This window comes from Netta rufina, assembly GCF_964035555.1.
Source record: "Netta rufina genome assembly, chromosome: Z".
NCBI classification, from domain to species: domain Eukaryota; kingdom Metazoa; phylum Chordata; class Aves; order Anseriformes; family Anatidae; genus Netta; species Netta rufina.
The window spans coordinates 14,987,365-15,001,061 of NC_140126.1; the positions used below are offsets into that span (position 1 = coordinate 14,987,365).

General features: G+C 52.7%; 1 protein-coding gene across 1 annotated transcript; it reads right to left on the reverse strand.

Annotated features, from left to right (window-relative positions):
* Positions 1 to 11,160: 11,160 nt before the first annotated feature.
* Positions 11,161 to 12,333, reverse strand: CCNO (cyclin O; the record flags this gene model as incomplete). Its single annotated transcript, XM_084305137.1, has 3 exons — positions 11,161 to 11,661; positions 11,759 to 11,944; positions 12,079 to 12,333. 3 exons carry the CDS (start codon positions 12,331 to 12,333, stop codon positions 11,161 to 11,163), a joined length of 942 nt encoding a protein of 313 aa, XP_084161263.1.
* Positions 12,334 to 13,697: the final 1,364 nt, after the last annotated feature.

A 13,697-nucleotide genomic window follows, 5' to 3' on the forward strand; every position in this document is an offset into this window, starting at 1 on the left:
TGTTGTTGTCATTCACTTGTTCCCTTGTTTGTTTGCTAGCTTTGGTTGTTTTGGTTGGGTGGTTGGGTCTCTTTGAAGACAGTCAAGACACTGACCTTACCTTACTATAGATGTTCATCTGTTTCAGCTCTTCCAGCTTTCTAAGCTTCCAAAACCCTTTCTTGATATTCAAGGTGTGGTTATAGGTAAAATATCTCTGTCCACCCACAATGTGTGAAAGTCTCTCACTTCATAGTAGATACAAGTCCATTCCGGATCATCTTAGAGGGCCTGTTTTCTCCAGTTCTGCAAAGACTTCAGCACTGCTGGATTCCCGAGCCCACTCAAAGAGCCTCTGAGATAAAGGAGGTGTATGAATTTTGCCAGGAAAAACAAACTGGCTAACAAAAGAAGAGAGGAACACAACACCAAAGTACGTACAAATTGAGCTATATTGGGGGCTATCAGACCAGACAAGATGATAGAAATGATAGAAAACATTTATCAATAAATGTACCTGCAGCTGCATGTATTATTAGTAACACCTTTCACACAAGCAACCTACTGTAAGGGGTTCATCTATTTTTAGCCTCATCTTTTCCTTTCTTCTTCAGTTTCCTAAACACACTTGTTCTGCACTGCACACCCCTGGATATCCTGGAGCACATGCTGCCCGTTACTGTGATATGTGATAGCTCTACCTAGAGTTCTGAAGAATCCTTTATAGACTTGCCAGTTACATGTCTCTTACCACCTGTGCAGTCATCTGTAGGAAACCAATGATTGCAACCAAAATGATAGGATTCTCCTAAGAGCAGAAATAACTGATTCAGGGCTTTAAGATCCCTGGTACATCACAGGTTGGATAGTGCCTTTGTAGCATTGTTTACCTCTCACTACACAAAAGGATGCAAAATGCCCCAAGGATGTAAACAACAAAATGAAATGTGTTAGAAAGCTTCCTTCATCTATTTATTTCTACCTGAGAACAGTCTGAGTTAGAGAATAACAAAAAATACTGCTTTGTTGCTGTACAGTGGGATGCATTAAGCACAGAGGAGCTAACCCACTGTACAATTTATTTCCATTAGAGAATGACAATATAGACCGGTTTCAAGGGAAAACTTGTCAAGTCATGTAATGTTTTCAGGCATTCAGCATCGGTCTATATTAATAAACAGTCCTATGAACTTTTCCCAGGATTCATTTAAAGTTAGAAGCACCAATACTTGAAGCGGAGAACTGATCTGCTCATTTTGAGTTAGAGTGATATTTTTCTGTGAATGTTATAATTTCTTTTTTCCTGCCAGTACCAAACGACCATCCACTGACACATATGAACAGCTACAGACCACTCCTGCCAGCACAGAGACCAGGTGGGACAGTGCTTGACTTTCTGCCCTGCGCTGAGTACACACAGCGACACGCACTGGGATCACCTACACAGGGCCAGAGGGAGAAAGAGGAGCACCTCAGAGGAGATACAAGGCAAAAATTCCCCATGCTAAGCTGCCTGAGGGGTGCATTAAGCACAGGGGGCTAACCCAGTATTTCAGCCTTGAAACAGCCACCTCTAAATAAATAAGATCATAAGATGAAGATCCAGGACCCTTCCTGAGGTCTTTTCCAGCTGCTCCTTGAAAAGGCTGAGAAAGACTTGCTGTTTCTTGTCTTAGCACACTCAGGTTGGTGCTGCTTTCCACTACCTACATTTTATACAGGAGCCTGTTAAAGCAATTCCCCCAGGAAAATGGGGAGATTTAGGTCCTGCACCCTAAACTGAAGCTAAGAGATGCCTCAGCCCCCACTGCCCTGACGAGTGTCTAACCTTGCCTGTGGGGGCTGGTTCCTGCTGCAGGAATGTGGGATGTCTTCCTGTCCCCAGGGACATAATCACTGCTTAGTTTTACCCAAACTAGGTACAAAGCGAAACTATGCCCCTGTGCAACCCTGATGCTTTGATTCTGGTTGTTAGCTCTGTGGTTATGTTTTGGGACATGGATGTCTGTGGTCTGACCTCTTTACCAGTGGAGCTGCAAAAGCAGGATTGCTGGCCCTCAGCTGCCAAATGGTCTTTCATGAAGCAGTTTCATCCATTTACTATTACCTGCAGACCTCTGAATGGTGGTTGCTTCATGACACGCTGTTGGCTTCTTGCAGTTCTTTCATTAATTCTTGCTCATTAGACCCACTGATTCTTCAGAACGTGCATTCTTGAAATGAAACTCCTATTATCCTGAGCAGATTTGTTTCTGCTTTGTGCCTGCTCCCTTTTTGTTTTAATTCTCTCAGCAAGTTCTTTCTTTCCAGCCTGGATGATTACCCCTCTGATTGATTGTGGTCTGAAAATAGTCCATTGTGTAACCTAAAAGTCCCATTATTAACGAATATTTGGTAAATGTGGTACGGTCTGTCTGTTTGCAATATTCTTTGCTGGCATAAATTGGATATGAGCTGGAATAAAATCTATTTACAACAATGGAGAACTTTGCAAAAAGTACAAAAAAAAAGTGTCATTGAAATACAAATACAGCTCGTAGATTTAGACATATATTTGGATAATTAGATACCTGCAAGTTAGACTCTTATACAATTCTTTTGGTATCAAAAGCAGTTGAAACAGATTCCATGGAGGCAAATGAGCAGGCTGGTGCCTGTAGAAAGTGCGTGCACCACTTCATCCCAGAAATACCAGAGCAGACGCTCCAAAACCCAGGATGCTGCTTTGCAGCACCAATCCCTGCAGCTGTGTTCCTCCTTTCTGTTTGTGCAAAAACAGAGGTATCTGATGGATCACACTGCTAATCCCTTTCAACCCAACTGAAAGACCTGCATTTCTCCAGGAGGAAGCTCCAAAGGTATCCCCGTAACAAGCAGGACTGCTTTCTGTGATGGGTAGTCCCTAACTCATCCTATGTCCTGAGAAAAGTCCTGTGAGCATGAAGTATCAACATCTGTAGCAGCAGCAGAAGTAGCTGCCAGCCAGGCATTTGTGCAAAGATTCATAAACTCAGTCCTTTTTTTCTAAGTCAAGGTTGTGTAAGAGTTCACACAAAAGCAACAAAAGCAGCAGCACAGTGTTTATAAATGTTTTCCACGGGTCATGGTTATTCTTGAAGGTGTTGGTTTTGGCCTTAACCCAGAACCCCAAAATGAGGTGCAAAACCATTTAATTTTGAGGATGTTGAATCCATTCCTGACAGGGAATTCTACTTACAGCAAATATTTAAGGTAAAACAAATACCTAGCTGCAGATCCTGATTCCATCTGCTCTGAGATTTGCTAACATTTAAATGGGATTTTTCTGTGATATGTGAAGAAGCAGACATGCTGTTCTAGTTGATCTTTTTGAAAGGTAGCACAGTACTTCAGAGGCTAAAGCGAGTGTTATAATCACCTACTGCCTCGGTTTTAATGCCATACATACTGAAAACAACAGAAAGCTTTACTGTTTGTAGATATTCCACTCATTTTTGTTTCCCTCTTTGCTTTACTTCTTCCATCAGCTGGCCCCCCACCACACTGGGGCTGTGGCAGGAGTGTGCAGGAGCTGAACGTGGGGTTACGGTGTCTGAACACGGGGTTACGGTGCCTGACACGACTCTTCTGGTGCTAGCCTGTGTCCTGGTGGAAGAACAAGGTGAGATGGGATGACCAGAGAGGCAGAGGTGGCTACCTGAGACTACTTGTTAGCTCACAAGGACTGAAGGCCTAGAAAAAAAGGGAGAAACTTTGCCGCAATGGATGGCAAGCAAAATACATTAGAAACTCTTCAACTCACCTTCCTGGTATCCTGCATTCAGAAAATGTTTCTACAGGGCTTCTCTCTGGTGCTGTGATGCCACGCTTCTGCCCCAGCCTGTGAGCATAGGGCCCTGCAAAAAAGGAATGGCCATCGCATTTGGTTAAAGGAGGAAAGTGTCTCTAGCAGGTCTCCGTCTACCTTTCCTCAGCACTATCATAAATGGAAACTCACACGATGTCTGGGACAACTTGGGTTTCGGGGCAAATCCTCAAGCGTTAGCCATTTGTGCTGCAAAGCACTGACAAAAGGGCTGCTGTGCGGTGCTAACGAGCTCTGCTTAGAAAAGAGGATGTTTCTCTGTTGAAGGATATTAAAGAGCGAGGATTTAGTCACAGTAAATGCCTTCCAAGAGAATCAGCCTGCAGATTTCCAGCTACCCTGTTACAGCAAGCCACCCAGGCAAGAGATCCCGAGGCTTTACCAAGGGTGGTCACCACGTGTGAATAAACCTGAAGACACTTCTTAATTTTATTTTCATAGTGTTTCCTTGAAAAGTATAAAGTAAATATTGAAAAGAAATAGTCACTTGCTATCAAAGTTTGAACAGGTGCTGGCTGTGAAGCAGACTGTAAGACTGCTTCTGAAACACGTATGAAACAGCTGTGCCAAAGCAAACCACAGCCTCTTCTGACCTCACTAGCTTTATTTTTTTTGTTAAGACTGTACAATGCAAAATGTAAATAATGGCCACTGACCAGAAATTGTTTAGAAAAGATGAGGAGGGCTGCGGCTGTCATATAAAACTGACTGCAAAATACTTGTCTTCTCCCTCAAGTTAGACATAGGTGTAACTGTCTTTATAAAAATATTCAGGAAAGCAAGGTTAGAAGTGTCAGTAAAATTCCATTTCCACAATCACTGGACAGAAGGGCCAAGCCCAACAGTGTTGGCTCATTCCTAGTGCCGTAGCACCATAGCTGCATTGCGACCTGACTTCTACAAGACTACAAAGCCTCCGTGCCACCCACCAACACCCAGGGGCTGTGGAAAACCCGTGGGAGCACCTGGCGAATATTTCTGTGGAACTCAGCTCTGTATGAATGATGGTTGTAGGAATGCTTCCGAAATGGTAGCCAGACTAATTGAATTGTAGAATGGCTCAAGTTGGAAGGGACCTTAAAGACCACCCAGTTCCAACCCCTGGTGTCTGCAGCTCTGCACCACCACATACCCAGAGCCACCCATCCCCAGGTCTGGCAGGGCAGGGATAAACTCACAACATGTCACTATGTCTGTGTTGGCCGTGCTGCTGCTGTCTTTCCATCCCACACGTGACTTGTCAGCATTGCCACTAGGGTCAAGCCACTTTTTAATTTCTTTTTCCTAGGCAACCACAAAGTGCCCAAGGTAGGCAGGCTTCTGCTGAAGGCTTGACCAGCTCCGTTCAACCACTGCATGGATGAGGCACCTCCCTGGAGAGCGTGAGGAAAGGAGATTGAAGACAAACCACATATCACTGTGCTGTTCGGTGCACCATGCCTGCATTTAGTGGCCTTGCCCCGTGCATTGCACCACATATCCCACCCCATGCACTAAAGCTCTTTGGGCATGAGGTTTCTTAAGTATATGTGAATCTACACCCAGTGGTGGTGGCCATCCAGCTTCTCTGGGGAATTGAGGCACAGCGGGAGCACGTGGGAAGGGGCTGAGCTCCATCCCCTCTCCCCAAACCAGCTCCCACCTGATGGGAAGGCAGAGCACAGGTAAAGTCATTGTGGAGGTGCTTTAACCTGTGCAAGAGGCTTGGGCACTTATTTTGGAGTTCCTGTATAGGAGCGGATGGGTAGGTGTGAATGTAAAATAATACCTTGGTAGTTTAAAGGAAAAGTTGATATTTTAACACAAATATGTTGTGGTGTTGCATACCACGTGATGTTACATACCAAACACCTCCTCCCTTTCCCCATTATTTGTCTGTGTCTGATGATGCTCCCCTGAGTCTCAGCGAGAAGCACTTTGGCCTCGTTAGCCAATTAGCAGCCTGTCCGACTAACAAGGATGAAGATAAAAACAGCCAGATGACACCTATGATCATTTTATATTACTGCTCAGAATTAGTCCAGAATATCTTTAACATGGAAGCACTGCAAATAAAAGTAGCCAGCAGAAACTTTTAACAGGTTAACTGCAATAATAAGAGAGTAAGCATGTCCCTGTAATTCTCAAAAGATGGAATAGCAGCAAAAACAATGCTAGCAATGATCAAACTGTGATTATTTTTGCATCCTACTAGAATTGTGCAGTTCCCGTGTGTCACTATTTCTGAAGAATTAATACACTTACAAGAATTATGAAGTTGTTTGCACTACACATGTTGAGTTTAACTTCCTAAAACACATGGGGAAGAGCTGTACATTTCCGTACAAGCTGTCTTATGTTATCAGTTTAGTCCCTGATAAATTTAATGCAGCCTGGTGCAGGTTTTTCCTCTCCTGTCTGCTGTTTTCACGCAGCATTTGTGCCAGCGTGGCAAAGGTCTTTTGCAAAATGAATGGCTCTGGATTTGTCTCAGGATGAGCCTCAGCATCCCTCGCCAGCACCATCCCTGCTAGAAGGTGCCACGGCTGCAGGCGGGGGGGATCACAGCTAGTGCTGGACCCCAGATGTGAAGGATCCCAGTTGTGAGGGGCCAAAAATACAAAGGACCACAGGCACTCAGCCCTTTGCAGTTTCCTAGGAGCCACGTACCAACACATCGTGCTGACGAGAGGAGCCATTCCCCATCCTACTGCTGCCTCTGCTTGCCAGAAGCACAGCACTGAGGATGGGGTCACGGCTGCCCTACGAAACCTCCCACTGAGGCCATGGCGTGGTGCTTGCACCTTAACTGACACACACACGGGTGTCAAATGGTTTGCTGTTAGTGTGCATGGGCCTGTACAGGAATACTGGGGAATCTGAGCATTGAAAAAGGGAAAAATTGGTCTTTTCACAGGTACCAGGTCTCCTTCCGGGGCAGAGCACAGTGCCTTCATTCATTGATGTGCTGCAGAAGTAAGACACCTCTGGCAGCATTTCACACGTGGCATTGGTGTCTCAACTTTCAAGCCAGTGGGTGTGAGTGAAATGTGTCTGCCTAGAAAGCCTTTAATTAATGTCATCCACGCTTCTCTTTGCTTGAGATAACATCACTGCACAGTAACAGCAGCATGTTGCACTGTGAAGTTTCCTGCTTGAGCACCTCGAGCAAGGAGAGGTTTGCACGGACACTCAGCTTTCTGCTGGTTTTGCTCCGATGAAAGCACACGTCCATACCCGGTGCAGAACGCTGTGCTTGCGTTACACCAGTACAAACCAGTGGTCGTTTTATGCACGATTTAATCATCACACTGAGTGCACATACACATCGACAGCAGCACATGACTGACACACGTGCAGCTTGTAAACACTGTGGGTTTAACCACCACGACTGGGAGGCCGTGCTCCTTCCGACACAGCCGCCCAGGATCCCCATTTGCCTTGCAGTTCAAGTTTCCACTGAGAGTTTTCTCTCCCCGCGGCAGCTCGGTGAGCAAGCCGGGCAGGATCTCGTGTGAAGGTAGCTCTGAATTCACCGTGCTCCTCAGCAAGCCACCAGTGGCGGGTCCCCAGCTGCAAAATCTCCGTCCTCCCTGACACCCAGCGCTCGGTGCGAGGATGTGCAGAGCCTTCCTCTCCGCTCCCCCAGCCGGGAGAAGACCCTTTGCAATGCCTCCAGCACCGGTGAGACGAAATAAAAATAATAATAAAAATATTAAAAAATTTAAAAAAGCATTCGCGCGCCATCCCGGGAGGAAACCCGGCTCAGCGCGGCACCCATCGGAAGCGGTACCCTCCGGCGGCCGTGCGCAGGGTGAAGGCGTTTCCCTGCGGGAAGGACAGCGTGCGGATGCCGCCCTCCTCCCCGAGGGCCGCCCGCAGGCTGCCGGCCCCCGGCAGCTCCCCCCCGCCGCCGCCGGAGGGGCGCGGAGCGGCGCGGTCGGGGCGCAGCCCGCGGCAGGCGCCGCGCAGGCGGGGCCGCTTGGCCGGGGGGCTGCCCGCCAGGCTGCGCAGCGCGGCGCGGCACTGCTCCGACACCGAGCGCAGCATCGGGCCCACCCCCGCCGCCCCCTCGCTGCTGGCGGCGGGAGGAGGAGGAGGAGGAGGAGGAGGAGGAGGAAGGGCCGCCCCGTCGGGGCACTGCGGGAGCATCAGCTTCTGGCGGGGAGAGAAAGAGACGGCGCGGCTTCAGGGGGCTGTCCCACTCCGCCGCCACCCTGCTCGGCCCCGACGCCCCCCAGCACGGCCCCGACCCGGCTCCCCTCTGCCCCGCGGCGGCAGCACTCACGTCGAGGACGGCGGCCAGCTGCCGGGCCTGGCTCGCCAGCTCCTTCAGCTGCACGTTGCTCTCCCGCAGCGTCGCCAGCTCCTCCTGCCTCTGCGCCAGCGTCTCCTGCAGCTGCGGGCACAAGATGGGGACACCCCGCTCGGGGCGCCGCGCGGCCTCCCCGTCGGGGGGACAAAGGGCAGGGAAAGCCCCCTGGGCCCTACCTGGCTGTTCTCCTCCAGAGCCTCCCCCAGCGCCCGCTGGTGCCGCTCGGCCGCGTCCTGCCAGCACGGCTCGGGGGGCTCCGGGCACGTCGGGGGGCACCGCGGCGCCGCCCCGATCCCCATCTGCGGGGCGCAGGGGCCGCACGTCGCCTCCTCGCCCAGGGACAGGTCGAAGTCGGGGCAGTCCAGCGGCGGCGGCATCAGGGCGGAGGCTTCCAGGGGGAAAACCCGAGGGTGTTAGCGCGGGGAAGGTGGTCCCGGCCCGCTTTGCCCCGATCCCACCGCGCCCTCCCCGTCCCGAGCATCTCTCTCGCCCCGTCGCTGTGTCTCCAAAGCACTTCTGCGCCACCGCGGGAGCTGAACCCGCTAGGATTTCGCTGCCACCCCCGCGACGACAGCACAGGTGTGACCCCCCCCCGGCCAGGGCTGGGTGAGCGTGCACCCAAAAATCAGATACACCAAAAGCAGGAGGAGACCGAGCGTGGGGGCCGGGCAGGGAACGAGCCCAGATGCGCGCATCCCAGATGAGTTAAAAGCAGCCACTTGCCAGATATGAAATCGTCGACGGCATCTCTGAGCTCCTGGAAGTCAAACTCGGGCTCATCCCTCAGCAGCAGCCCCTGGGGTGCAAAAGAGACGTGAGCAGGGCCGGGGCTGTCCCCGCAGCGCTCTCGCACCGACGGCTGCCCATGCCCCGGGGGCCCTGCGGTGCTGCCCCGCGACCCCCGGCCCCCGTCCCTGTCTCCCCCGGGCCCCGTCCCGCTGCCCCCGGCCGGGGGTTACCTGCAGCGGGGCGGCGGGGGCGGCCGGACCGACGGGGAGGACGGGGCCTCGGGCTGCCAGCTCCTGCCAGTCGCGGGTGCTGAGCGCTGGGGACAGCGAGAGAGGGCGGTGAGGACGAGACGGGGGCCGGGGGCAGCGGGGCCGGGACGCTGCGGGCGGACTCACCGGGGGCCGGGCCGTCGGGGGCCGTCGGGGCGGCGGCGACGGGGCCGCGGCGGGGCCGGGGCGCGGCCGGGGGGATCCGCGCCGGCTTTTTGGCCAGGCGGGCGGCCGGGCCCTGCAGCCGGTTGGGGCAGATGCTGCCGAAAGCCCGGCGGCCGCCCGGCTCCATCGCGGCCGCTCAGCCGACGGCCGGCCCGGGCTCCGCGCCCCGCTCGGCGCCGCCCCGAGGGTGCGGGCGGGCCGCGGGGGCGCGGGGGGACGGGGCCGGGCCGCGGGGTGCCCGCCCGGCCGCCCGCCTTCCCTCGGGCCCGGCGCGGAAACCTCCCGCGGCCCCGCAGCCCCCCCGGCCCGGCCCCTCCCGGCCCCCCCACTCCCGTCCCGCCGCCGCTCCCGCGCCCGCGGAGCCGCCCGGCACCGGCACCGGCACCGACAGCATCACCCCGCCGGGCTGCGCCGCGCTTGTTGGACGGCGCGGCCGGGGCTGCGCGCCCCAAACGGCGGAGGAGGGGCAGGGAAAAGGCGAGCGGAGCGCGGCGGGAAGGCATCCTGCGGCCCTTTGGTGCGGGACAGGCGATAAAATAAAAAAAACGGGGTGTTTGGGGGCTCTACGTCTCTTCTCTTGGTGCCCCTCCACCCCGTGTCACAGTGCCTGCCTGGTTAAGTACGAATAGAGACCGACTGGAGCAAGGAACTGCTTTTGCTACTTGCTTTATTTTGCAGTGTTTTCCTTTCTTACACTGTGATGAGTGGACCTTTTTTTCTCTTTTTTTTTTTTTCTTTTTTCTTTTTTTTTCTTTTTCGTTTCTTTCTGTCGTGGTTTAACCCGGCTGGCAGCTAAACACCACGCAGCCGTTCGCTCACCCTCCCCCCTCCCTCTCTGGGACGGAGGAGAGAAATGGAAAGTGAAGCCCGTGAGTTGAGATAAAGACAGTTTAATAAGACAGGAAAATAATAATAATAATAATAATAATAATAATAATACAATGATGATAATAGTACTACTAATAATAATATGTACAAACAAGTGATGCACAATGCAATTGCTCACCACCCGCTGACCGATGCCCAGCTTAACCCCGAGCAGTCCGGCCCCCTCCCCCCGGCTAGCCACCCCTATATATTGTTTAGCATGACATCAGATGGTATGGAATACCCCTTTGGCTAGTTCGGGTCACCTGTCCTGGGTCTGTCCCCTCCCAGCTCTTACTGCACCCCCAGCCTGCCTGTTGGCAGGACAGAGCAAAAGTCTGAGGTGTCCTTGGCTTGGTATAAGCACTGCTCTGCAACAATTAAAACATCGGGGTGTTATCAGCACTCTTCTCATCCTGAGCCAAAACACAGCATTCCACCAGCTACTAGGAAGAAAATTAATTCTGTTCTAACTGAAACCAGGACACTTTCTTTTCTTTTTTTTTTTCCTTCTTTTCTTTTCCTTTTCCCTTTTTTCTTTTCCTTTTCCTTTTTTTATTTTCCTTTTCCTTTTTTATTTTTCCTTTCCTTTTTTATTTTTTTTTATTTTCCTTTTCCCTTTTATTTTTCTTTTTCCTTTTTTATTTTTTTTTATTTTCCTTTTCCCTTTTATTTTTCTTTTTCCTTTTTTATTTTTTTTTCTTTTCCTTTTCCTTTTTTATTCCCTTTTTTCTTTTTTTTTTCCCTTTTCCTTTTTTTTTCTTTTCCAACCCCCCTTTCTTTTCTTTTTTCTTTCTTTTCTTTTTTTCTTTTTTTCCTAGAACCATTACCAAGCCAGCGCACACCGTATGAAAGGGAGAGTGATGCCAGCGGGCTTAACTGCTAATTAACTGCAGGGAACTGATTGCTGGGTTGATCTTTCCCTGTGCCCACGTATTTCCACACACACACCCCAGAAGCGCACGCACCCCGCGAGCAGACAAACAGCCGCAGGAGGTAAGTGGGAGAGGAGTTTATTTCGCGTCCCTGCGGCTCTCCCCCCGCAGCCAGGGGCACTTCTGCGCCACGTCGGGCGGCAGCACCATGGGCAGGGACTGCCCGTTGAGGGCCACCAGGAGCTGCAGCTCGGCCATGCAGCCCCGCAGCAGCCCCTCCCGGTAGCCGCTGACCCGCAGGTCCAGCGGGCGGCGGTGCCGCAGCAGGCGGTCGGCCAGCCCCAGGCTGCCGGCGGCCAGCAGCGACGGGGCGTACTTGGTGAAGGCGTAGTCGGCCAGGCTCAGCTCCGCCACCCCCCGGGCCAAAATCCCGGCGTCGGAGGCTTCCCCGGCGTCGGCCCCCGGCTCCTCCATCCGCACCCGGGTGAAGTGCTCCAGGAAGAAGCTGACGGTGGGCGCCGCCAGGCTGAAGCCCAGCTTGTGCAGGACGATGCACTCCAGGTTGCAGAGCTGCTGGCGGCTGAAGGCGTCGCAGCAGAGGGCGAGGAGCTGCTTGACGCTGGGCGGGTGCACCTCCACCTGCGGGGGGACGGGAGAGGGGCTGCCGGGGGGCGAAGGGGCGGCCGGGACCCCCCCCCCAAAAAAAAAAAAAATAGTCTGGGGCTCTGCGCCGTACCTGCTTGCAGGCGATGAGCAGCGCCGTCACCCCCAGGAGCTGGAAGCAGTCGGCGGCCACCGGGGTGGTGGCGAGGAAGCGGTCAAGGGTGTTGACGGCCAGGCAGAGCGCCTCGAAGGAGACCCCCAGGTGGCGGTGCACGGGGATGAGCCAGCTCACCAGCTTGCAGCGAGCCTCCGCCGTCACCTGCCGCGACCGGGAGAGACAAGAGGGGACGGGATGGATGGGACGGGACGGGATGAAGGGGATGGAAGGGACGGGATGGGACGGGATGGATGGGATGGGATGGGATGGGACGGGACGGGACGGACGACCCCCACCTGCGGCTGCCGGGCGAGAGGCTCCCGGGGCTGGAAGCGGCTCTCCAGCCCCTTTCGGGAGCGGTACCAGCTCTCCCCGTAGTCGCGGAAAGCCTGCAGCTCCAGCCGGCTCTCCCCGGCCGCCTCCTTCTCCTCCGCCGCCTCCGCCCGCCGCCGCCGCCGCCTGCGGTCGGGTCTCGGCGGGCAGGAGCCGAGCCCGGAGCCGAGCCCGAGCTGCGGGGTCCCCCCGCGCCCCCCGCCCGCCGCTTCCACCATGGGGGCGGCCGCGCTGCCGCCGCCGGGCCGGTATTTGAGCCAAGGGGGCGGCGGGGGCGGCGCCGGTCTCCAAAACACAACGATCGCACCGCGGGGATGCGGCGGGGCCGGGAGGAGCAGGGCAGCGGCTGGAGCCAGCCCCAGCCCCTTTGGCCCCTTTGGCACTTTGTGCTTGGGCCCTACCGAAAGGGACGGTCTCACGGGGAGCTGTGGCTGCTGCTTCAGGTCACGCTGCACTGGAAGCAAATGAATGGGATGAGACCAGGAAGCACAGCACAAATGAAAAAGGAGAAAAATAAAAAGTAAGAGTGCTGCAGTTCTCGATTCTGCACCCAGCTGCTGACTACTTATATCAGGGAGCACTATTTTAGAAAGGTGAAGGGAGGGAAATCAAAGCGTTCCTCTAGTCTGACCGCTAGTTTCCACAGCAGAGCTGAGGCCAGACATGGCAATTTTATCAGATATGGGCACACGATTCAGTGATTGCAAAGGGTAAGTAGAAGGAAACGCCCCTGGGTGAAAGCAGACTGAAGAAGTCAATAGGAAATGGTAAAGAGGGACTCAAGCAGCCCACAAACCCAAGGGCAAAAGGGAAGAGAAGATAGGAGCAATGCAGCTTACGGGACCGGAGCAGGAAACACTCAGAGGACGTACCCAGACCAAGAGGACTTGGTGCCTCTGACACAAAGCACATTCCCCAGAGCACTGCAGCAAGAAACAGCCACTGATACCAGCTCTGTGTCCAACACGCTTCAAGAAGAGTGACACAAGTGTATTACAAGAAGTGTTTATTAAATAAAGGGAACAGAGGAGAAAGTTCATCTGTCCAGGAGAATACAGGCACAAAAGCTGCTCGCATACACTGCAGAAACAGAAAGCCACTGTGGTCTTTTTCTATCCCCATGTAAATTTTATGATAACTGTGCTTATCTATACACCACAGTTTGACCTGTTTCATCAGTTTTGCAGAAAACTGTTGGCCACTTAGGATAGTAACCAGTGCTCTAGTTACTACAATAAAACCCTTAGAAAATTAAAAAAAAAAGATACTTCTGTAAAAAATTACAGAGCAGGGCATGCTGCAGAAACACAAAGAATACCTCTGAACTTCAACATTAACATACATCTATGAAATTGAAAAAATATATTCACCATGGTTAAGTAAGGGAGAAAATCCTCAAGGAAAATCAATGCTCTCATCACTAGGATTTAGCCATTTTATAACACTGATTTATGTGTGAAATTCAAATCCAAAAGAAACAGGAGCCCAACAGTTCTCCAACTACTGAAACCTATCTCCAATTCATATTTCTAAGGACAGAAAAAAATACCTCAACTAGAACAAGAACTAGGAAATCATTCAC